Source organism: Pogona vitticeps, chromosome 2 (genome assembly GCF_051106095.1).
Source record: "Pogona vitticeps strain Pit_001003342236 chromosome 2, PviZW2.1, whole genome shotgun sequence".
Lineage (NCBI taxonomy): Eukaryota > Metazoa > Chordata > Lepidosauria > Squamata > Agamidae > Pogona > Pogona vitticeps.
Window position 1 is genome coordinate 38,926,663 of NC_135784.1, and position 24,273 is coordinate 38,950,935.

Below are 24,273 nucleotides of genomic sequence, written 5' to 3' on the forward strand. Positions count from 1 at the left end.
CGTACAATTGCACTCATTTCCCACGCTAGCAAGGTTATGCTCAAAATCCTCCAAGGTAGGCTTCAGCAGTATCTGGACCGAGAACTCCCAGAAGCACAAGCTGGATTTCGAAAGGGCAGAGGAACTAGAGACCAAATTGCTAACATGTGCTGGATTATGGAGAAAGCCAGAGAGTTCCAGAAAAACATCTACTTCTGCTTCATTGACTATGCAAAAGCCTCTGACTGTGTGGACCACAGCAAATTATGGCATGTTCTTAAAGAAATGGGAGTGCCTGACCACCTTATCCATCTCCTGAGAAACCTATATGTGGGACAGGAAGCAACAGTTAGAACTGGATATGGAACAACTGATTGGTTCAAAATAGGGAAAGGAGTACGACAAGGCTGTATATTGTCCCCCTGCATTTTTACCTTATATCAAGAATACATCATGTGAAAGGTTGGACTGGAGGAATGCCAAGCCGGAATTAAGATTGCCGGAAGAAATATCAACAACCTCCGATATGCAAATGATGGCAGAAAGTGAGGAGAAATTAAAGAACCTCTTAATGAGGGTGAAAGAGGAGAGCGCAAAAACTGGTCTGAAGCTCAACATCAAAAAAACCTAAGATCATGGCCACTGGTCCCATCACCTCCTGGCAAATAGAAGGGGAAGATATGGAGGCAGTGACAGATTTTACTTTCTGGGGCTGCAGGAAGTAACTTGAGTCCCATGCTACTTAGAGCAGTACAGAATTGCTTCCACCAATGAAACACAAGTCACTTCACTTAGGGCCTCAGTACTCCAATTCTTACAGGAGATGGCAGCTCCTCACCACAGTTCCTATGGTTCTTAGAATGTTGCTTGCTGAGTACAGCAGCATTGATTTTGGCGTTGCAAGCAACAGGAGACAAGAGTCCCGTGCTGCTCAAAGTGGCATGGGGCCCTTGTTTTAGCATTTAAAATAAAACACACACTCCTGTGTCCTCTAACTAACTATAAGTAATAGTTGTTTCTTCTTACAACAAGAGAGTAAGTAACTTTGGCAGATCAATTACTGTACTCCCATGTTACTCAAGAAAATGATACACTGGGGGAAATTCTATTGTGTAAATTTATGCGAGCAGAAGTTGAGGATGTAATCAGCTAGCACTAGTAAAATTTAATTTAAATTATGTGAAAGATTTCTATCTCTCCATTTTAGGTTCCGGGCTCCTTAGGGCTTCCTTTTGCCCTGAAAAATTGTTTGGTGGCCTTGGGAATGGGGTCACCCCCAGTGGGAAAGGGACATCCAGCACTAATCTGTTGGTGATTGAAGGCTCTCCCCCCCCCCCAAAAAAAGGGAGTCTTTGGGAGCCTTGAATCCTAAAATGGAATGGGTGGGGTGGAAAGGATAGGAAGCTTTCAATTAATTTAAATTAAATTTTACTGCTGGCAGCTGATGACATCAGCAGCTTCCACCAGTGTAAATTTACACCAGCAAGATTTGGGCCATTGTGTGTAATGACCTTCCCTACAAAGCTCTGAATAGAAACATGAAGATCAGCTTCTTCTCCAGCCTGCTCTTGTCTATTCAAGAAGGACTATTTGAGAAGACTGAAAAACATATCTGAGACTTACGTTAACATTTTATTTGTTTGTCTTATTTTTAGGCTGCCTCTCCCCCTATAAGGGGTTTCAAAGTGTAAATATTTTCCGTCTTGGATGTTAGATCTAAGCACAAAACAATTAAGCAACATAGTCAGACGCCTCCAGTGTAATGCTAGCTCTCGAAATAGGAGGCCAAAAGATACACCAGAAAAGCTAAACACATTTACAACTTAAGCACCGAAGTTCATACTGCTCTACAACTCTGCAGCTGACTCATCTACGTTGTGAATGTACAGCCTCCCATGGTCTTATATAATCACTGGTTCAGGCATAATGATGGTGGTAGACTCGGACTCTAATCAGCACTGCCAAAAACAAAAACCAACAGTGATTTCCAAGCCAGTATCAAATGATGTTGCTTCCTTGTGTTCTTCTCGGTCTGCTCACAACTGGGCTTTGAAATTGCTGTCAGGAAGGCAGGGTCTTCAAGGCCTCTTAGCCAAAAATAGCATGCAGCTGTTGTGCCATCTTCACCAGGGCATGAGAGGAGAGGAGAGAGAGAGAGGGAGAGAGATGGTTTTTAGGGTCCAACGTTGTTTAATAATCAAGTATTACAAGTGCTATGACTGAGTCATAAAAGGCAGCTGTGTTCACAAATAAAACACTGGCAGAAAAATTGCTGGTTGAATACGGAACATCCCTCTTCCCTGCTGTAATAAATATACGGCTGCCACCATGGTTCTTAATGTGGCCCTTTCACACCCAACTTTGATGCCTTTGGGTAATAGCCATTTTATGGCTGGTCGCACTATGTGATAATTCAAAAAAAGGGGGGTGGAAGGTGGAGAAAACAACCAAAACAAAATTACAAGAAGAAAACCTATTGTGCCAGTCATAAGCATTTCGTATTCATGAGGACGGCGGCCGTGCAAGGTGTTAAAAGTGATTTAGTTACATTGACTATTGGCTGGATGACTGAACAGAGATATTGAGGCATTTAACAATGTTGATGGTATTCAGGACAAACATTTATCCTCGGGAGAGTCACATTTGATAGGAATGATCAGATGCAGTGCAGTCTCCTCAATTATTTATGAATTGAGGCCCCAGCCCTATTCATCACAGCTGGGTTTGACACCATTTAATTATTCAAAATAATCAGCAACACATCTGTAAACTTGCGCTGACTTAAAGTGGGCTTTGCTTCATCTGTCTCGGAAATGACTGCCATTAACAAAAAGGCAGGCAGCTTCTGTAGGCGTTGTGCAGCCGTGTAGCCGAAATGGCTCTTCAGAACGCCCATCTCCCAGGCCGCCTGTTAGTTATTCAGTAAATACGGCTTTGCCTATTAGTTTCGATTTCTGAAGCTAGATATTGCCACCAAAGGGGGAAATAATAATTTTCCTACTGTAATTTTAAAGCCACCATCTCTTCCACCCCCCCTCTGGGATGAACGTGAAATAAGGCTACAGGGAATGTACAAAGATCTCGTAATATAATGAACTACTTCTAGTTTATGTAGAATTGTCACATTCCCAGTTGCTGTTCATATATGTAATTGCTTTTGGAAGGGTTGCTTCTTGAAAATTAGCTGTGACCTTGTATTTGTTTAATGTTCAAGAGGTACACATACAGTACAGATTATTAGTTATGTTTTGTATCCCACCTGTCATTCAGTGGACTCGAGACACTGAATGTCACTCGGCTGCTCCCCACTTTGTCTGCCTCACAACAGTGATGTGAGGTAGATCAGGACAAAGGAATCATCCAGTAGATGTCATGACTCAGTCAGGACTTGAAACTTGATCTCCGAAATCTCAGGCCAATTCTCTAACTCCTACACAACATTGCCCTTATTATGGCTATCCCGATTTTGGCCATCTCTGTTTGATGTCAGTGAACTGAGGTTCAGAATATATTCAGGAAGGAGAGAAGTTGTTCAAAAAAAAAGTCACTGCTGGTGGTCTAGAATGGGCTAAGCCTCCACTAAGGAGATGCATAGCTGGTACTGCTGCCCTTCTGTTTCCATGCCCATCTTCAGTGCCATTCATCTGGAACATGTAAGGAATCTCTCTGGCTTTTCCCTCACGAGAAGAGCTTAGGTACCCTGTTTCCCTGAAAATAAGACCTAACCTGAAAATAAGACCTAGTGTGGTTTTTCAGGATTCCTGTAATATAAGCCCTACCCCAAAAATAACCCCCAGTTAAGTGAAACCCTGCCGTCCACTGTTGTGCAGCAACCAGAAGAAGATGACATGACTGTATTTGCATAAATGTAGATTGTTTTATGTGGTGCACAAGCCTCCCTAAGGAGCACTTAGCACTCGGTCAGAGAGTCTCACAGGCCACTTACCTACCACATTTGCGCTGAGGCAAGTCCCAAGACTTCAGCAGTGCGTAGGGTAAGCCCCTTGAACAAGTCTGACCTTAAAAGAACACTTTACTTTTACCCAGTACTTTGCAAGTGCTGACACATGGGCTTTGTGGTTCCTTAGAATTCACAACAGCTCAGCTAGGTAGGACTCCTAAAGATAACTAGTTTGTGGCCCTCTCCACTCCCTGGATTTAGCCAGACCCAGCTGTTCAAGAGACCAGTTCTTTTGTAAGAATTTTTATAATTATTTTTAATTAGAAAAATAGAGTTTCATATAATCTATTTATATTGCTCAAGCTTTAGCATAAAGAACACATTCAAAGAGTATTACAGTTAAATAAAATAACTAGTCCCCATTAAATTAAAAAAACACTACTAAGCTGGGTTAAGGTAGGCTAGCCCCACCTCCTTTCTCTTTACTTACATTATTTTCCCTTCAAGCCACATGCTCAAACCATCAAGTTCTTTTTATCTCCCATCATCATGGAATCAAACTTCTCCCACATAACCCATCATCCACTTTCTACATTCTCTAACTCCTCCCTTCTTGACACTTCATGGCCGTTAACCAATTAGCCTCAATGGGCAGTAACATCTTCCTCCACCCTCAATTCCCATGAAAATCCAGGTGTTTTTTCTCTTCTCCAGTTAGCTCAGAATGTTGAATGTTCCATGGCCCTTTTATCTCGAACCATGGCAGCTTTATCTCAAACCACGCTGTAGCGGTCTTCAGCAAAACACTCTCATAGCACTTAGAAAAACACATTCCAATGTCTCTCAAATCATCTTCACACAGAACCTGTCTGACTCCATCTTACATTTCTCTGACTACATATCCCACACTGCTTCAACTCCATCACATGAAAAAACCCATCCCCTGAAAATAAGCCCTATGCGTTTGTTGGAGCAAAAAATAATACAAGACCCTGCCTTATTTTCGGGGAAACATGGTATGTATGGAGTCTGTGCTGTCAGAGAAACACTGGGCTTCTGGGCTCTGCTGAGACACACCAGCACCTCTACTTCTGATCATGGTAGCTCAGCAGCCCAGAAGTTCCTCCACCTTGTTAGAGCAAGGTGTCTTGCAAGGTGAACCTGTCAGCACTTGGTCAATAATAGGGTCTTTCTTATCTTCCAGAGTGTCCAGCAATTTAGGCCAGCTTTAAAAGGTAATTAGACATATTCATGGTTGAAAACGCTATCAAAGCCTATTGGTCATGATGGGCATATATTACCTCTGGTATCAGAGACAGTGTGCAAATTAATGCAAGTCATAGCCTTCCTGTTTTGATTATGAGCTTCCAGTCATATTTGACTGGTTATTACAGGACACAAGAGAATAGTAATTGGTGTGCCTTTGGTCTGATACAACAGGGTTCTTTGTCATGTCTTGTCCAGTTTTGCTGGTCTTCCAAGAAAGATGGTGGGATGGGACAAGCCATTGCAAGCTAAATCCATTGCATTGTGCAGTAGCTCAGTTAGTTACAACAGTAGCCCTGGTTATTTATTTCCAGACTGAACCATTCTGTCCTTCTTTGTGAAACACTCTCAAAAATCCACTATAATAATCTTAGAGTGTTTTACGTACTTGGTGTTCTTGATTGTACCTATCTTTCGAAAATTTTGGCATGCGGTGGTGTATGATGAGCTCCATAAATAGCTATAATGTCTGCCGCTATCGGTGTCCTACCACCAAGTCTTAATGAGATTAACAAGACATTAATCAAATATAGTAGTAGAATTGGTCTTGGCCATGCAAGGTTCCTGTACTAACATCTTTATAAGTGGCAGAAGCTTTCTTCCTGTTGTTGGAAAACATGATGAAATGATCTGGGGTAGGCTTGGGGAACCTTTGGCCCTCCAACTGATTTTGCTCTTGGCCCCCTCCCAGCTTGACAATGATTAATGACAAAGGATTGTTAGATGCGTTCTTGAAAATATCTGGACCTGGACGTGATCTACAAATTAGATTGGGTCTCAAAAGCAGTAAAATAAAGAATAAAGTAGTGGTAGAATCTGGTCTTTGGGACTCTGTGCTTCTCCTGCCCTTTGATGCAGAAGTCATCTTTCATTTCTTTCATATGCTGCTTAGCTCCTACATTTTCTGCCAGCATCGAGGCAGCCTATTTAAAAAGCCTGGACATACAGGTCATTTGGGAATTTGTGCGTGAGAAGAAATCTTTACCCATCTTAATGCAGAAGTCTCTCCCCTTTCCACTCTGGGGAACTTTAATCTGGCTCTGTCCTTCACATTTAATGAAAGAGAATTAAGAAAGGGAATCCCCAAAGATCCAGCACTGAATGTTTATAACATGCATTGGATTTTAGAACCCAGAAATTTTTTGTTCGCTTTTGTTTGCTTTGCCTTGAACTTGTTAGTGGGTTGTCCATGTTTGCTGTTAGAAAGGTTAACAGTGGTGAATATTCTGCCTGTGGAGGCCTAGAAGCTTTGATTCTATCCTAACTATGGGTCTGAACTGGACTGGATTTATGCTGTCCACCTTTCTTCCAACAGTAATTGAAAAATGTATTTGTATGTTCCAGTAGGAATACTAAGAAGAAATAGCACCAGCCCACAACATCCGGTGAAAAAATTTCTGTACTTGCCAGTTTCCTTCTACAGCAGACCTGGGCAGAATGCAGCCCAAGGGCCACATACGGCCCGCCGGTCATTGCTCCAGTCCGGTGTTCAAGCACTTGTTCAAGCCCAAGACAGACTGGATTTCTTTCACTGAACAAGTTGAACATCAAAACCATTTATAGCTTTTTGTCTAAAGTTGATCAGTTGCTTATCTTTAACATACCGCACAAAACCTCTTTAGTATTTGTGAAGATTAACAAATTTAAAATAAAAACAATCATAACATCACTGTTTCATTTTATTTTTAAGTAAAGTTGGTTTGGCCCCCAAACACAGTTCAGATTTTTCATGTGGCCTCCTTATAGAAATGAATTGTTCACCTGTGTTCTACAGCAGCAGTTTGCTTTTGGAGGCATTTAACTCTGCATAACCAAACAGCCCCTATGAAAGGGGAGGCCAGCAGGGCCGTTTGGCTTAGGTTTTGATTCAATCAAGGGTACAAGACTGTCATGCATTTTGTGAATAAACTTTAAAAAAGCATGCCATTCTTCACATCAAAACATTTCCCCCCTCTTCTCAGACTATGAGGGTGCCTCACAATGTGAAATGGTCTGGGCCTCATCTGAGGTCTTGGAGGGCCTACGTACAAGGAAGTGTGGTAGGAGTCAGGGTGCACACAGAAGCTCTTTCCTCCCATTCCCTTACAGTTGGCTTCTCTTTAGACCTTTGCTCATCAAAGCCACAAGATACAGGGATGCTGCGAATGCTTATACAAGTTTATCTGCATTTGGAAACCCCTGGTAAGAAAAGGTTCCCTCAAGCTTCCAGCTGCTTGAGGAAGAACAGCATATCTCTGGTTCCTAGATTCAAAGTATATAGTGTGAGGTTTTTAAAGACTGGGCATGTTCTTTTGATATGTGGGGCAATATACAGTCTGTCTCTCTCTCTCTCTCCCCCCTGTAGGCCAGAGAGAAGTATTTGTGTCCTTTCAAATGGTGATGACTATTCCAATCAGGGCATGCTCTAGCAATTAAATTTACAATAATATGCGATTTAAGTAACTAACAATTTGCTATCTTTTCTTGACATCCCAAGTGTCAGTCTAAGGCAGCTGCCTGACCCTTCCTAATGACAGGACCAGCCACGGCACTCCAGATGCTTTTGGATTGTGATTCCCACCAGCCCCGGTTGGAATAGCCAGCACCACCTGAAGGGCTATATATACTTCTCTCTGTCCTAGAGCAGTGGTCCCCAACCTTGGGCCTCCAGATGTTCTTGGACTACAGCTCCCAGAAGCCTTCACCATCACCTCTGCTGGTCAGGATTTCTGGGAGTTGAAGTCCAAGAACATCTGGAGGCCCAAGGTTGGGGACCACTGCTACAGGATACAATCTCATTCTTTGGATTTGTTGTCTGAATAATTTCTGAAAGTTTCAGACTGCCTTTCCACCCAAAGCAGTCCACTAAACAACATAGCTCCATGGTACAAACTGGAGTGGAAAATAGGTTGATGTTCTTCCAAGCATAGAGATTCCTGCTTATACATGTTTTCCCTCAAAGTTTCTTTAGACTGACAGTGAAACCAAATTATGGTGGTGTTCTCAGCTTGTTCACTTTGTCTCAGCCTATATTAAAATGTCTGTGTAGTCAGCCATACCTGAGAAATTTCTAGCTCATTATGTCACATTATTGGGCGTGTAGCCATTGGATTTTACACATAAATTTAGCAAAAGAATATTTGAAGTTTATAAAACTAATCAGCAACTTGTTTCAGAGGAGCGTTGAAAATGAATGAGTCATTAAACCTGGGTGTATTAAATCCCAATCAGTGGTAGCAGAGACCATATAATTAAAAGCTAAATTAGCCATAATGACACAGAATACTTTTAACTATGGCTAAAGGTTGATTAAAACCAAATGTGTTGGATGCAAGAGTTATCGGCAATACATTCCAGTGGACACAATTAAAAGAACCATAGCCATTCATCTTCAAACAAAAGTAGCATTCAGAGGAACTGAACATTGAAAATATGACTATAGTAGCCACCCTGAGTCAATTAGTGGCTGAAATCCTGTTGCTTTGTGTAGTATGTCTCAATTAGAGTTGGCCCATTAAATTGGTGGGAATTTAGTGAGTGAACTCTTCTGTAAGTTCCTTTGATTCAGTAGGCTTACTCTACTTGCAACTTACTGTGCTAAGCAACAGGATTTCAGCCAGTGGATCGGAAGCCATTCCTGATCTCATATTACAGCTATCTTGCCACCATAGTCCGTCTCCCTAAGTTGGGAGAAAGCAAAATATAGAAATAACTTTCAGCACAATGGACCCTTAACCCATGCTCTAGAAGTACAATAAAGCAAGGTTCCATGTGCTTCCAAGAACATTGTCCTTATTGTTCCACCTAAAAAAGTTAGAGTAGGAGGAGGGTGGGCACATTGGGGTTGTATCTGCTCCCCTATAACCCCCTCCACACAATGGAATTGCAAGCTCAGAGGTAACACCTGAACACTGAGCAGGGTTCCTTGCTGATCAGTTTGATTTGATATTGCTGCTGCTGACCAATGGTTTAAATTGGAAGTAGTATTGGTAAACATGACAGGTGCCTGTGTCTCCTGATGTCTTAATATAAGCCATTTTCCCTATGAGATTGTCCATAGCTAGCCACTGAACACTATAAGAATTCCCTCCTTGTAGAAGCACAACCACCTAATACAGACAGGCATGCCAGACCAGAAATTTTACAGGATGTTCTTTTAGAAAAGGCAGTGCAAACTTTTCTGTTGCTAAAACGACTCAATGTGGTGTAGGTGATACAATGACAACTTAGACTCAAAAGACATGAATCTGAATTCCCATTCAGCCTTGGAATCTCATTGGAAGGGTGGCTTATGCTAAAACCATGCATTATATATCTTACTTACCCTATTAGAGTCACTATAAATTGGTTCTGACTTGACAGCACAGAACCCGCCCAAAATGAGCTTATATCTTGATTTGGAATGCATGAATTGTTGGAGAGATTTGTCACTTGCTTATTTAATATTTTGTGTGGAGAAAATATGGAGAGATCTGCTTAGTCTTACCCTCTTCCTTGGAGGAGGAAAAAATTATTCTAGGTGTTTCTTGGTTAAAGGAAACAAACCTTTACTGACAGTTCAGTAAAGGAGTATATTTTTCTTTATACAGTGTGGAACTACATCTCCATACACCTTAATTGGGGGACAGAAAAATGGAGGAGAATGTAGGTTAAAAAGTAGCTTTTTGGACTGTAAACTGCCCAGAGTAGATTTGTCTAAATGGGTGGTATAAGCATAGGCATCCTTCAGTCTCGAGAGACTATGGTAACATGCTCTGAATCGAGGAGTGTCCTCTCCAGAGCATGAAGCCCGGGTAAGGTAATATGGAGGATAGGCTGTTACCCAAGCAGCAGATCCCCCCTCTCCACATTGCTGAAATGGTCCAATGGAAAGGCAAGAGCCAATACAACTGGTTCCAGCAATGTCGTGGGCTGAGGGCGAAGGCCAGGTCTGTTTGCGGGGATGCCTTGCTGAGTTTTCTTTTCCTGGGCTTTCCTTTTGTCTCCTGAGCACATGGCCTGGGGGTGGGGCCTAGGGGTGGGACTTCCTGCTTTAAATGGGTGGTATAAAAGCCAAATAAATAAATAAATAAGTAAACAGGCTTTCTCAAGGATTCTGAGGCATGGGGCTGTGGGGAAAGGCACTGATACTTAAAATTAGTAGCAGATTGATACCCAGTGTTAAAGGAGCGGCGTACAACCATCAACTCTAAAGAACAACATTTAGCAAGATTCTTACTATGTAAGAACACTACAGTACACATTCTGCATTTGCAGACTATCCCATGAATCAAACTGCAAATGAAAACATGAAGGACCCATCTTTCCTCAAAATCCAAGTTCATCCTTGGAGTTAATTGTTTTTGAAATCCAGTTTCTCAACCAGTAGTTCCATTCCATATCTCAATAGAATGATAGCTTTCTCAACCAATAGAGTTATCTCCTATCTAAATGGAATCGTAGCTTTTTTTTTTTTTAAAGAATAGCTAGAATAGTTCTTTCTTCTGCTTGATGCGGCCTTCAACTAAAATAAAATTTGATTATAAGAAACAGCAGATTTTGTGTGCTTCTCAGAAACCTCAACTGTCCTATAAGCCCAGACATTTCTGGCTTTAGAGATCATAATCCATTATAATCAAATACAGTATGGTTGCTTTATTATGTATTTAATTCCTCCATTCCTCCAAAGATTTCAGAGGTGGTACACTGTCCCCCCTCCCTGTTATCCTACCAACCCTGTAAGCTAGAGGAGGCTGAGTGAGTATCCCCAGGATACCCAGTGAATTTTGTGGCAACCTATAGCTTGAAAATGGATTCTCCACACCTATTTTCTCATTTTGGCTATATAACTGTACCACAGATAATAATTGTGATGGACACCACTATATTTTGCATTCCAGTCAGTCCTTTACTAGTTCAACTTTAATTAGTTCTGCTAGCATAGTTAGTTGCTTAGGGAAATATATGCTAGCATGTTTTAACAAATTGCTGTATTCTACCTTTGAAAACACATCCCAGATTTTTCTCCCACTCATAATCACTTCACAGAAAAAGCTGTCAGATGTGACCAGCATCTCTCTTTTTGTAAACCTGGTCTCTACCACCAAATCTCAATTCCCCTCTCTTAGCTCTCATGGGTTCAGCTGAGACTCTTATTTTAAAAAAGGAGAAAACCATAAGCCTAAGCATTGCTAAGGTTAATTAACAGTTCTGACTCTGGCAACCAGCAGCATTCGGAGACGTCCTTCAAGATATAATAGCAACTGATCGATTTTCTGTGATTATTTAAAATTAGGGTTGGCGATACCATGGCTTATACTGAATTTCATTCCTAAAGTGTCAGGTTATATATATTTTTTGTTTTGTTTGTTTGTTTGTTTGTTTGGAGTGAGTTTAAATCCTCACTGGTGTTGCTGAAATGACTACTGTGGTACAGAGTGAAATGAAGTTGGATCAGTCACGTTTGTTTAATAGAAGGGGCACTGGGCCTTTCAAGATCAAATTGTACTTCAGACATTTGTTTTGCTTTGTTTTACTCTATAATGTATAAAACTATTGATAGCGAGGAAATATAAGGAGTATTAAGGAAAATGTAAGGAACCGTCGTCGTCATAATCAATTGCAAATAACCAAACCCACGGAGCCATTTTCAAAATAAACTAATAGTGAAGTGGTCGTCCCCAAGTAAAATATCGTGTGTGGTAATGAGTGCTAGCATGGCTCAGAGAGGAACAAAAACACCTATCTTCTTTCTCTATGCCATGCCTAATTTTAGAAACCTCATTATTACATAGCTTCTTACTATACCAAAGCTTCTAATAATGTTTTTTTTCCTGTAGGGGAGTTGCTACAGCCAATATGTGCAGGGGCCAGTTTATAAATCTCTGTCTTCACCACTAGCTCCACATGCAGTTAGACAACTATATGCAACAGGGCTCATCTCTTTTCAGTGCCTTCAGGGGACTGGCTGAATTTAGAGCCATTTGGGCCCAACCCTCCCTCCCCCCCCCAAAAAAAAAAAAACTGAATAGAAGGCAAGGGCAAAACAATTCAGGGAAGGGAATGAGACACCCCTCTGCTGGTGGCTACTGTTGTTACTATTTCTTCTTGCTCTTCACTTTCTTCTAGACTGATGTCAGGAACATATAGCCCCACAGATGATGATGTTGTTCTGCAGACCCCCATTAGGCCTAGCCAGCATAGTTGATGGCAAAGGATGATGGAGATTGTTGTCCGACTCTATCTGCAGGTCTGGATTTTTCCTGCCCATGTGGATTACTACAGTATTATCTTTAAAGCTAATAGTTAAGGGGATGCAGCCATACTGGTGGAATTCTGGCTGCCACTCCCTTCTTCCTTTCCATAATGTTTGCAAGAAGGATGTTAAAATACACCCAGGGGGAAAAAAAAGACAGTAGGGACCCGAGTGCCCCTGGGGCTAGACCACTGGAGTCTCTAACAAAGCCAGTAGGTTTCAAAATACTTTTTCCCCCAAAAATGAGATAGGACTTCCAAGAAGAGCTGTGAGGAAGTAAGCAGTCCTTACTACCATTACAAGCCGAGATGAGTATGAACCATGGTTTGACGGTTCATGCCGGTTTGGCCCTCCAGCCGCACAGTTATTCCGCTGGTGCCCTGGCTTCCCAGCCCCACCTCCTCTGGGAGGTGCCCACACAGAGGCAACAGCACAGTTTCCTGGCCCTGCCTCCTTTGACGGGCACCCATTCAGAAGTGGTGGCATGGCAGAATGGCTGCACAGCTGGCATGCCGAACCAGCAGCCCGTGCCCGTCTGAGTCCTAATTTTAGAAATAGATCAGCAAAGTATCCTCTGCTGTGTCATCTTTGGGCAAAGTGGCGATTTTGCTAAGTTGGGGGCAGATGTTTATGCTGATCCCTTCTGCAAACCCTGTTAGGGTTACAGGCATAGAGCTGCAATAAATGTGGACATTGAGGGACTAGTATCCCTTGTCGTTATTTTGCTCACACAAGAAATGGGATCTACTTAAAGATAATTGGAGTTTTGAAGATTTTTAAAGTATTAATATTTGCATCTAAACAAACCACCTGCTAAGGTTCAGAGTTTCAGAATATTGCCTTGAGACATACACCAGGCATGAGCAAAATGGGGGCTCCAGATGTTACTGGACTACAGTTCCTATCAACCAATGTTGAAAAATGATGGGAGTCGAAATCTGACAACATCTGGAAGTCTGCTCTTTACCCTCCCCTTGACACACACTGCAAAAACAGAGGGAGCCCATTGGTGTTGAGACTTTCCCTACCCTCCTTTCTCCTGCTGTCCTACATGGACCCATTGCTGAGTGGGAGAAGCAGGAGGAAGGACTCAAGAGTTAAAAAAAATCTACCCCCCTGCTAATTAATTCCTCCCATTAGCCAATCTGTAGGGAACAGCTCAATGAATCTTAGAAATGGGCAAAGTTCCAGAGCATTCCCCACCCCTCCACTTCCCTGCTGCTCAGATGCTTCCTGCTATTCACTGGATGTACCTGCCTTGGAGGGAAAAGGGAGAGAGATAAGGGAGTGGATCAGGAGATAAAGGGATCCATTTTCCTTTGATGGTTTACCTAAGAAAGGTGCTCATTCAAAAAGAAACATAGCGACTTCCCCAGTGGTCAAGGAGCTTTCAGAGTCTACGGGTGAATAACTGAGCCCAAATGTTTGAAGGCTGTCCATTGTTCTGAGACTGTGATCAGCCCCCAGTATCAAGGTAGCCAGTCCAGCCAGCCTTCCACTCTAAACCTGGTACTGTTGAATGCCAGGTCTGTATCCAACAAACCTCAGGTGATCTACGACCTCATCCTGGAGGAGGATGCAGACCTGGCATGCATAACCGAGACCTGGATTAATGGGGAGGGGGGTCCTCCCCTGGCTCTCATCTGCCTGCCCGGTTGTGCTGTCCAGCACCAGGGTAGACTAGAGGGGCGGGGGGGAGTAGCCATTGTCTACAAATCCAACTTAGAGGTTACTAGGCGCTTCTCGGTGGTAAAGCCAGGTCTAAGGCACTCCACGTGTCGATAGGGGCTAGGGATGGTATTGGGATTTTGCTGGGTTACCGCGCTCTCCGCGACCCAGCCACTTCCCTACCGGAGCTAGCCGACTTTGTCTTCGCGGCATTATCCCGGAGGCTTTTGGTCTTGGGTGATTTCAACGTGCACGCGGGGGCAGAGACCACGGGGCCAGCTCTTGAGTTCTTGGAAACCATGGCTTCCTTGAACATGTCCTTATATGTCATCGGCCCCACCCACGTGGGTGGCCATACGTTAGACCTGTTTTTTTCCACTAATTGGAGCGAGTGTGGTCTGGTGGTGACTGACCCTGTGTCGGTCCCCTTGTCATGGTCAGATCACCACCTAATAAAATGTAACCTCTCAGTGGCACTCCCCCCTCGCAGGGAGCAAGGACCTATTTCTATGGTCCGACCTCGAAGGCTACTGGATCCTGTTGGATTCCAAGAGGCTATGAGAAGTGTTTTGGATGACCTGGCTAGCGCTCCTGTTGAGGCTCTGGTTGACAGCTGGTCTACCGCTGCCACTAGGGCTATAGACACGATCGCACCTAAACGCCCTCTCTGGCTCAGAGCTCAGCCTGCGCCCTGGTTTAACCAGGAGCTCCGAGCAATGAAGTGACATAGGAGAAGGCTAGAGAGTAGGTGGAGGAAGAACCCAACGGATTATAACTGGATTGCTGTCAGGGTCACAACTAACCTTTACCTGAATAAGGTAAAGGCTGCATGTAGATCTTTCTTCGCTAACCGGATAAGCGAAGCGGCCAACCAGCAGGCGTAGTTATTCCGTATAGTGCACGACCTATCCGGAACTGGTTCAGGTGATAGGCCTCCCCCTAGTTTTTCCCCTGACCAGTTTGCAGCCTTTTTAAAATCTAAAGTGGAGGCCATCCGCCGGGAGCTCTCTCCGTTTTTAAAAACAGTGAGTCGAGCAGAGATGTCCAGCGCTCCGTCTTGCCCGGTGACTTTCGATTCTTTTCAGCCTGTAACGCCTGACTCTGTCACCAGGGTGCTTGATCGCTGTCAAGCCACCACCTCCTCTTTGGACCCTTGCTCCGCCTGGCTAATCAAAGCAGCCAGGCCAATAACAACAGAATAGGCCACAGTAATAATAAATGAGTCTTTCCTTGAGGGTAGATTTCCATCTGCCCTCAAGGACACACTCATTAGGCCAATAAGAAAGAAAACTAGTTTGGCGGCGGACAAAATTGGCAATTATAGGCCCATCGCCAACGTTTCTTTCATGAGCAAAGTGGTCAAGAGGGTGGAGGCCGATCAGCTCCAGGCTCACCTGGACGAAACAGATGCCCTGGATCCATTTCAATCGGGCTTCAGGCCACGCCACGGTACTGAGACGGCATTGGTCGCCCTGTATGATGACCTGTTGAGGGAGGCCGACAGGGGCAAATTCTCTCTGCTGGTCCTCCTCGACATCTTGGCGGCCTTCGATACCGTCGACCACGGTATCTTCCTGGGGAGGCTCTCCGAGTTGGGAATTGGTGGCTCGGCACTCGTCTGGCTCCGTTCCTTCTTGGGGCACCACTCCCAGAGAGTACAGCTTGGGGAGAGCATCTCGGCCCTGTGGAGTCTCAATTGTGGGGTTCCACAGGGGTCGATTATCTCCCCAATGCTGTTTAACATCTATATGAGGCCGCTGGGCAGGGTCATTAGGGGATGTGGGGCTTCGTGTCATCAATATGCTGACGGCACCCAGCTCTACATCTCCTTTTCACCAACTGCAGGTGATGCTGTCCTTTCCCTTCAGCGCTGCCTGGGGGCCGTACTGTAATGGATGCAGGAGAATGGGCTAAGGCTGAACCCAGACAAAACGGAGGTTCTGAGGGTGGGTGCCCCTGTGGTAGGTGGCTTGGGTGACTCTCTTATGTTTGGGGGGGTACCTTGGCCCCAAAGAGTTGGATCTGCAGTCTGGGCATATATTTGGACCCGACGCTCACTATGGAATCCCAGATGGCGTCGGTAGTCCGCACTGCATTTTTCCACCTCTGGCGGATTGCTCGGCTGCGACCCTATCTCGACACGGGGGCGCTCACTACCTTGGTGCATGCGCTCGTAATCTCCAGATTAGATCACTGTAATGTGCTCTACGTGGGGCTGCCTTTGAGGCTGATACGGAACTTCAGGTGGTGTGGAATGCGGCAGCCAGGCTCCTTACAGGAGTGAGGAAATACCAACACATCTCTCCAACGCTGGCTGCATTGCATTGGCTGCCCATCTGTTTCCGTGTCAACTTCAAAGTTTTAATGCTTACTTATAAGGCCCTAAACGGTTTAGGACCTCGATATTTGGCGGAACACCTCCTCCCACCAAGGTCTACCGAGATCACCCGCGCGAGTCAGGAGGTGAGGCTGGGGAGCCTGACGCCGAGAGAGGCCCGGAAGGAGAAAACACGAAACCGGGCCTTCTCGGCGGTGGCTCCTTGCCTCTGAAACAATCTCCCTCTGGAGATTCGCACGGCCCCCACACTGGGCATCTTTAAAACCCAACTAAAAACATGGCTGTTTCTCCAGGCCTTCCCTTCAGCCAGTTCTTGATTTCTCTCTTACTTTTCCTTCTTTATTTTACTGCTGTTGTTGTTTAATTATTATGTATTTGCCTATGTTTTTATTATCTGATTTTATATTGGAAGCCGCCTAGAGTGGCCCAGTGGGCCAGATAGGCGGGGTATCAATCAATCAATCAATCAATCAATCAATCAATCAATCAATCAATCAATCAATCAATCAATCAATCAATCAATCAATAAATAAATGGTGTTGTAGGTTTTTCGGGCTGTCTGGCCGTTTTCTGGAAGTTTTTCTTCCTAACATTTCACCAGTCTCTGTGGCCATGGGCATCTTCAGAGGACAGGAGTCAGAGCTCTTTCTGAGCCCAAACTTTGATTTTGACTTCCCCACCTGAAGACTCTTGCACCCTTTGACAAGGAAAGGTTGCTGCAACTGCCATCTCTATATAATCGCTTGGATGGCCAATCAGCTTGATTATTTATATTTGATATATACCTTCTGCTGCATGCCTTGAGGCTGGAGTCTAGAAGGCCAGTTGTTTCTTTTCTGTGTTTGAAATGCGCCAAAGCCATCTGTCTTTTAGGAGAGGGGCAGCATTGAAAAATCTTAATGAAAACGTTTTGATGCAGATGATGAGAGGGGCAAGAGAGGGAGAGGAAGGGAGGGAGGGAAAAGAAAGGAATGAAGAAAAAAGAGAGAAAGAAAAAGAGTAGGGGAAGGTTTTGAGGAAAATAGTGGAATGATAAGCAAAGCTGTATAGACAGAGAGAGAGAGAGAAATGGGGGAAGATAGCAGAATAAGGAAGTGAAATACTAACAGCACCTTCTCATCCCTCTTGGCCATGCCTCTTCAGCCACAGGGTCACTTCATGCTCTCCTTCCTGTCCTTTGAGGTAAAGACGGTGGACAGGTGAGCTCAGTCAAAAACAGTGTTGGTCAGGCCCAACTAGAGCTGGTCAGGCCCAGTTGCCCGGCATCTGAGGCCTGACCAGCTTTGGAAAGGATGCCTCTGAGCAGTGCATGCATGTAGAGGACCCGGGGGGGGGGGGAGAGAAGAGAAGAGGGAGATTCTTGGGATGGAGCAACACAATCTGCCATTTCTGATCTCCGTCATCTAAGATTGCCTCCTTCGTGTGTCTAACGGAAAGACCAACTATGCTTTTCACCTTTCTGGTGGTGTTCTTGTTTTGCCTTGCCTGTGTTCATTGCTGGGGTTTCGCCCCGCCCGACACTGGCATGTGCCAGACCACAAATTATCCTTGAGGGAGTGGAACTCTTGAAAGGAGGGGCGGGCAGGCGACTCTCTCCTGCTGGCAAAGAGAAGTTCTGTCCCTACAGGAACGGGTAGACAGCTATTAGTAATCACGTGCAGTCAAGTCCATTCTGATTCACTGTGACCCTTTTCAGGGTTTTCAAGGTAGAGAATACAGTTAGATCCCTGTATCTGTAGGGCATCAGTTCTAAGCTATTGTATATATCATTTGCTATTACGTTGTTGTAATAGCAAATGATATATACATAACATATGTATATATCTGGCTCCCTTTTATGGCCAGTTCTGGTAACGAAAACATGGAAATGTATTTCTCTAGCAAACATTATACTGTACATAGCATGGTCTCTGGCTCCCTCTGGTGGCCAGTTTTGGGATTTGTACTTTTAATGTTTTTAATATTTTCAGACTGTGGATAAGTGAATCAGCGGATACTGATCCCATGGATAAGGGAGTCCTACTATACTCAGAAGTGGTTTACCATTCCCTTCTTCTGGGGGTTGCCTGGGACTGTGCAGCTTGCCCAAGGCTATGCAGGCTGGCTTTACTCACAGATGGCATAGTGCTAACCATGTGCATCGCCACCTGAAGTTCACTCTGAAAAATGTACTTCATGATACAATGCAGTATATGTTGGCCCTTAGACTGAATAATTTTGTCATTTTACCAACCTAAATTGTGTGAAAAATATAATTATAGTTATAATTGCACTGGTGTACCTGTCAATTTATCGCATGTAGTGATTCAGCTCAATAGCCCATCCTCCTCTTCTGAAAACTCATTCATTCTTCCAAATCCCATTTATCTCTAATATTTCATGTTTTTATATATATATATATATATATATATATATATATATATATATATATATATATATATATATATATATATATATATATATATATATATATATATATATATATATATATATATATATATATATATATATATATATATATATATATATATACACACACACATATATATACATATATATATATATACACACATATATATACATATATATATATATACACATATATATATATACATATACATATACATACAGTGTGTGTGTGTGCGTGTATATATATATATATATATATATATATATATATATATATATATATATATATATATATATTCTGCATAAGCTTGAACTATTTGCTGTTTTTTTCTTTTGTTTGGGTTTCTTCCCTTCCTAACATTTCCAATGGTAATTCCCTCCACCACTTAGTTCCTGCTTCTCTTATACAGCAGATGTGCTACACTAATGACATCCCTTCTTAGTTTATTTATTTATAAATAAATTCTTAAGAGCATGACCACTCTATAACTCTATAAAAGACTGGGGATACTGGCTGGCGATGGTGGGCATTATTTTTAAATTATATTAGCAGTGGCATTAAATGTCAATGTTGATGTGTAAGGTTTCTGGTTAAAAAGAAAGGTATACTTTTGTGTTATTGTACTTAAGAATTCCTTGTTATTTAGCCTTCCTTCAGTAACTAGCTACCTGTGTGTGATTTTTAGGATTGTTATGCATTGCTGCTTTGACTGGGTTTTAAATATAACTTGTGTTTTCCATTTCTCAGAGTGGCATTTCTTCTTTTATTAATGTTTGAATACTTATTGTTCTTACCTTCAAATGTTGTCTTTTAACAATGTAAACAACTGTTGTATACTTATTGTTTTCAGCTTTAAATACTGTCTTTCGATGTTGTATGCCACCTTGGGTCCTTTTCAAGGAGAAAGGTGGTGTAAAAATATTTCAGATAGATAGATAGATAGATAGATAGATAGATAGATAGATAGATAGATAGATAGATAGATAGATAGATAGATAGATAGATAGATAGATAGATAGATAGATAGATAGATAGATAGATAGATGACAAAAGGCTTTCACACAAGCAAAGCCTGTAGTCATTGCTGATCATGTGGGGTCTAATCAGCAAGAAATCAATGCTACTTTAAAGAGGAAAAATAAAACTAGCAAACCTGTTTTGACTTTGAGGAGAGCCATATTGTATGCTGATGGGTTGCATTGTGTTGCAACTATTGTATTGTGTATATTGCAAACAAGAAAACTCATCAATTCTAACAGTCCTTTTGTTGACTTCTCTCCTTTTACAATATATTTTGATGAACAGCATACCTTTTATGTATGAATATATCTGACTCTTAATTATACTAATTAAATACTAAATTCAGATGGTGCTAAACTGCATACACTTCCTTTTTAAAGCAACTTTCTATGCATGGTCTTCTTCCCCAAGCCTGCACAATATCCAGTGTGTCTTTTCCAAGTAGTGGCTTCGTTTCTCTTCTATAGCACTAAACTGACCAAGAGGATTTTTTAAAAAAAATTAACTGGAGATATGCTTCTTTAAATAATAATCATAATTCTCCCACCTTTTAGCTCCTGAAAGTGTTCAGATTGCAGTTAGGCCCTGGGTAAAGGGCTAGCAAAAAGCCTGTGACCACACCATGGTCCTTTCTAGTTGCTGTTAAAGGAGAGCAAGAGAGGGAGAGACAGATGTGAAACCTTTTTGTGGAATTTTGCACGGGAGTGAATTTTAATCACCAACAATTTGATCAGCTACTAGGAACCAGGCAGTGTCTTTAATAGAATGAGAATATGTTTAAACTGCATTATGCTGAAAGAGTACTCATGGGGAAGAAAAATCAATTACACCCCAGTATTTCAATGTGTTCTGAATGAGCTGTTTGCAAAATGAGACAAACAATGTTTTGCTCTCATCTGCCTTTTCCAATTTAATTATTTTCTTAACAGGAAGTGCAGCGTTGTACATCCGACATGAACATCACTGCTGAACATTCCAATCACCCCGACAACAAGCACAAAAACAGATACATCAACATTTTAGCATGTGAGTAATGACGGCCTTTAAGAAAAGCTGTTAACAACAATGACAACAGCAACTGTGCATCTTGTAAGAACGCCAGTGTGCTCAGCATGAAATTAGTTAGAGCAGCAAAAATGAGTTGTCATCAAAGGGACAAAATGACCTCCTGAGTCATTATGAAAAAAGATAATGGGGATAGGTTGACACTGGATTTTTTCCCCCCAGAATAACCAAGCCATCCAATCTAGAATAATAAATGTCCTTCTTCTCCCCCCCCCACCTGCTTTCTAGTTTAAATAGATCTAGATATGATGAGTCCTGAAAAGTGGCTTATGGAAAAACTATTATGAATCAAATAATGTGAAAAACCCTAGACACTGGAATTTCCTCTCTTCTCCTCTGCAGCTACTTCCACAGCCCACAATTCTGTTCCAGGGGCTCTCCTGGAGATTTGAGGAGGCTTGGAGGGATGATGCATTCCATTGATGGAAGACTTCCATCAGCAAAGTAGATACCTAGGGACTTCACCCTAGGTGCTAATTTGACAGTCCCCAGGCATTATATTCATAAAAGGTCTGCTGCATTTTGGGCTTTTCCAGGAGACTAGGCAGAGACTCCTGATCACTTGCTGAGCACCTCTCCCACTTTTTTTTCTGGCCAGCAATGTATTTTTGCTAGTGGAGTTCCCCCTGTATCTTTTCTTCATATGTTAACAGATAGAAAGAGTTGGCTTAGTGTAATTCAGCTTGCTAGTTCTCTGGCTAGTGAATTCTACTCCAAAAAAATTCAGAATTATTATTCCCTAATACATTTCTTTTCTGTCCCTTTTTTGTTCCTGGCAGATGATCACAGCAGAGTGAAGCTAAGACCTTTACCGGGAAAAGACTCGAAGCACAGCGACTACATTAATGCCAATTATGTTGATGTAAGTTGCTTTTTGCTTTCTTGTCTTTTTTTTTTTAGAAGTAACTGTCCTACAGAAAGATCAGAAGCCATTAGTGTTTGTAGACTTTTTTTTTTGCTTTCCTGTATTCAGCACCAAACTCTTCCAACATTCAGCAGGAAAGGCATCTATCTCTGTAATATATACATTATTAATACAGCTGCCATGTGGATACTTTCATCTTCCTTTGCATTGTGGTTTTCTTTGAAGGGTTACAACAAAGCAAAAGCCTACATTGCCACCCAGGGACCTTTAAAGTCGACATTTGAAGATTTCTGGAGAATGATTTGGGAGCAAAACACTGGAATTGTTGTCATGATTACCAACCTTGTGGAAAAAGGAAGAGTAAGAGCAATGCAGCTATTTAGTTGCCATTATTTGTCACTGCTCACCAGAAATGTATAGCTGTTTTTTTCAGTTCTGTGAAGGAATAGAATTTGCTCCATTAACTATAATGTAAAATGTAGCAATGAACGGCTATAATTTTAAGGCAGGGAGTGGGGGACGGGTTAGCAGCGTTAGTCAGTTGCTACAGAAGCAACAGGATTTTGTGGCAACTTGAAAGACCAAGAAAGTTTATTTGACATGAGTTGTTATGCCCACAAAAACTCACTTCCTCTCTACCACCCACTTCTTCAGACTCATAGCATGCAGCCTTAGTTGAGGCTACCCTCCAGGTATCTTAGGAGCTAGACTGGAGACCACATAAGGAAAACTTGTTAGTTTCTTAGCTGCCATAGCTGTGTAATAAGAGATGGCCTTCGTCAAGGCCATTCCTTCCCAGGTCTGCAGCAGACGGATTGTGGGGGGATTAGAGGGGTGCAGCAGTGGGCAAAACCTTGGGACATCTGGGATATGGTTGTGGTTGATTACGAGTCTTAACAATGATGGTTGAACTGTCCTGAGGTCACAGAAGGGCTGGATAAGCTGAATGGCATCGGCTCTGGCATGATGCTCGAAAAAGGGATCAAAGAAAGACCCTGAGAAGGGTGCAAGCCATAGAAAACAATCTTAAAAGCGGAAGTACTAAGAAGAATTCCAACGGTTGTTGTGTTCCCAGCCACGTTTATGTATAAGCCACGAAGACTGTGCTCAGAGTGGCTGACATTATAATGGGGAGCCCACAAAATAACACAGCACCATTAACAAAACAAAGCAAAAAAAATCAGTTATGCTTAAGCAGATCTATACAAAATAGCACCACAGTTCATCAATTCTGTGACATTCCTTTAATATAAATGTAGAACTTGTACCACTATACCACCCTAAGAGCTAGGAAAATATTTAAAAATTGTGTGTACTATAATGAATGTATTTCTGCAGTCAGCATATCAGAGCAAGCAGCCATTAAAAACACACACAAACACACTCTTCCAAGTTTATACACAGCCTTTAGAATGTTTATATAATCCAGAAAAGTTAACCAGGTCTACAATTCTCTGATCCAGAAGATGCTCTTAAGTCCTTTCACCCTAAAATCAACAAGAGGTCAGACAATGGAGATCAGGTGTCACCCCTGCTGTTTCCCGGAGAGATGGAGCATAAGGACAGGGAAAGCATCTGCAACGAATCATGTAGGACAGACTTCCATCCCTTGAAACCCACGGAGCCAATGACAGAGGCAGGGCTTCCCACTTAGCCTACTAATAGAATGTGTGGCATTGTTGTTCTCTCTCACTTATTTCCACTTACTGGGCTAGAAAAGAGAAATGGGATCAGGGCTGTGGAAGACAGCCATGTCCTCCCCAGTTGACCTCCTGCTGAGGCGCCATTGCTGTTTATGGTCTCAGGCAAGAGAAGCAGGGAAATGGAGGAAGGGAATATGTGTGTGTGTGTGTGTGTGTGTGTGTGTGTGTGTGTGTGTGTGAGAGAGAGAGAGAGAGAGAGAGAGAGAGAGAGAGAGAGAGAGAAGAGGTAAAGGTGACCTGAATCTGGAAGAACAAGGAGGGCTACAGTTCATATATTAATGTGAATTAGCCAGCTAGATCCAGGTTTGCAGATCCCTAAATGCTGCTAAGCCTACATCTTTTAGCATGTATCAGAAACAGATTTTCTGTACCATCTTTTTTTTTTGTCATCAGAGAAAATGTGACCAATATTGGCCAACAGAAAACAGTGAAGAATATGGCCACATCATTGTCACACTGAAGAGCACAAAAGTACATGCTTGCTACACAGTCCGACGCTTCACAATCAGGAACACAAAAATGAAAAAGGTGAGGGACGTCATGGCAGCCTGGCTTGAATGAAAAGTGTACAAGTGGCACGTTGCTGTTAAATATGACACACCTGGCCAGACAGTAACTCTTCGAGGAAATGCCAGCTTTGGAATTGTTTGGGACACAGCAAAGGGTTCTTAAAAACCAGGAGGATGGAACCATACATTTCTAGAACTTAATTAGAATAGAAAAACTCAGAGGTTGAAAGGCCTGAATAAGGTGGGATATGTTCTTTTGAAAGGTAAGGGTTAATGAAAGCTACTAGATCAGTTCAACTTCTGTCTTTGTACTTCTGCTCTATAGCGAAGGTTCTT

The 24,273-nt window shown here is 42.6% G+C and overlaps 1 protein-coding gene across 8 annotated transcripts in view; it reads left to right on the forward strand.

The window, feature by feature from the left end:
- Positions 1-24,273, forward strand: part of PTPRG (protein tyrosine phosphatase receptor type G) — a 717,838-nt gene that overhangs the window by 649,156 nt on the left and 44,409 nt on the right. For all 8 annotated transcript variants that reach the window (XM_020804984.3, XM_020804986.3, XM_020804985.3 and 5 more), the window contains 4 exons: positions 20,725-20,821; positions 21,640-21,722; positions 21,951-22,085; positions 23,822-23,956. In XM_020804984.3, coding sequence (XP_020660643.3) covers positions 20,725-20,821; positions 21,640-21,722; positions 21,951-22,085; positions 23,822-23,956 — 450 coding nt within the window. The remainder of the gene's footprint in view (positions 1-20,724; positions 20,822-21,639; positions 21,723-21,950; positions 22,086-23,821; positions 23,957-24,273) is intronic.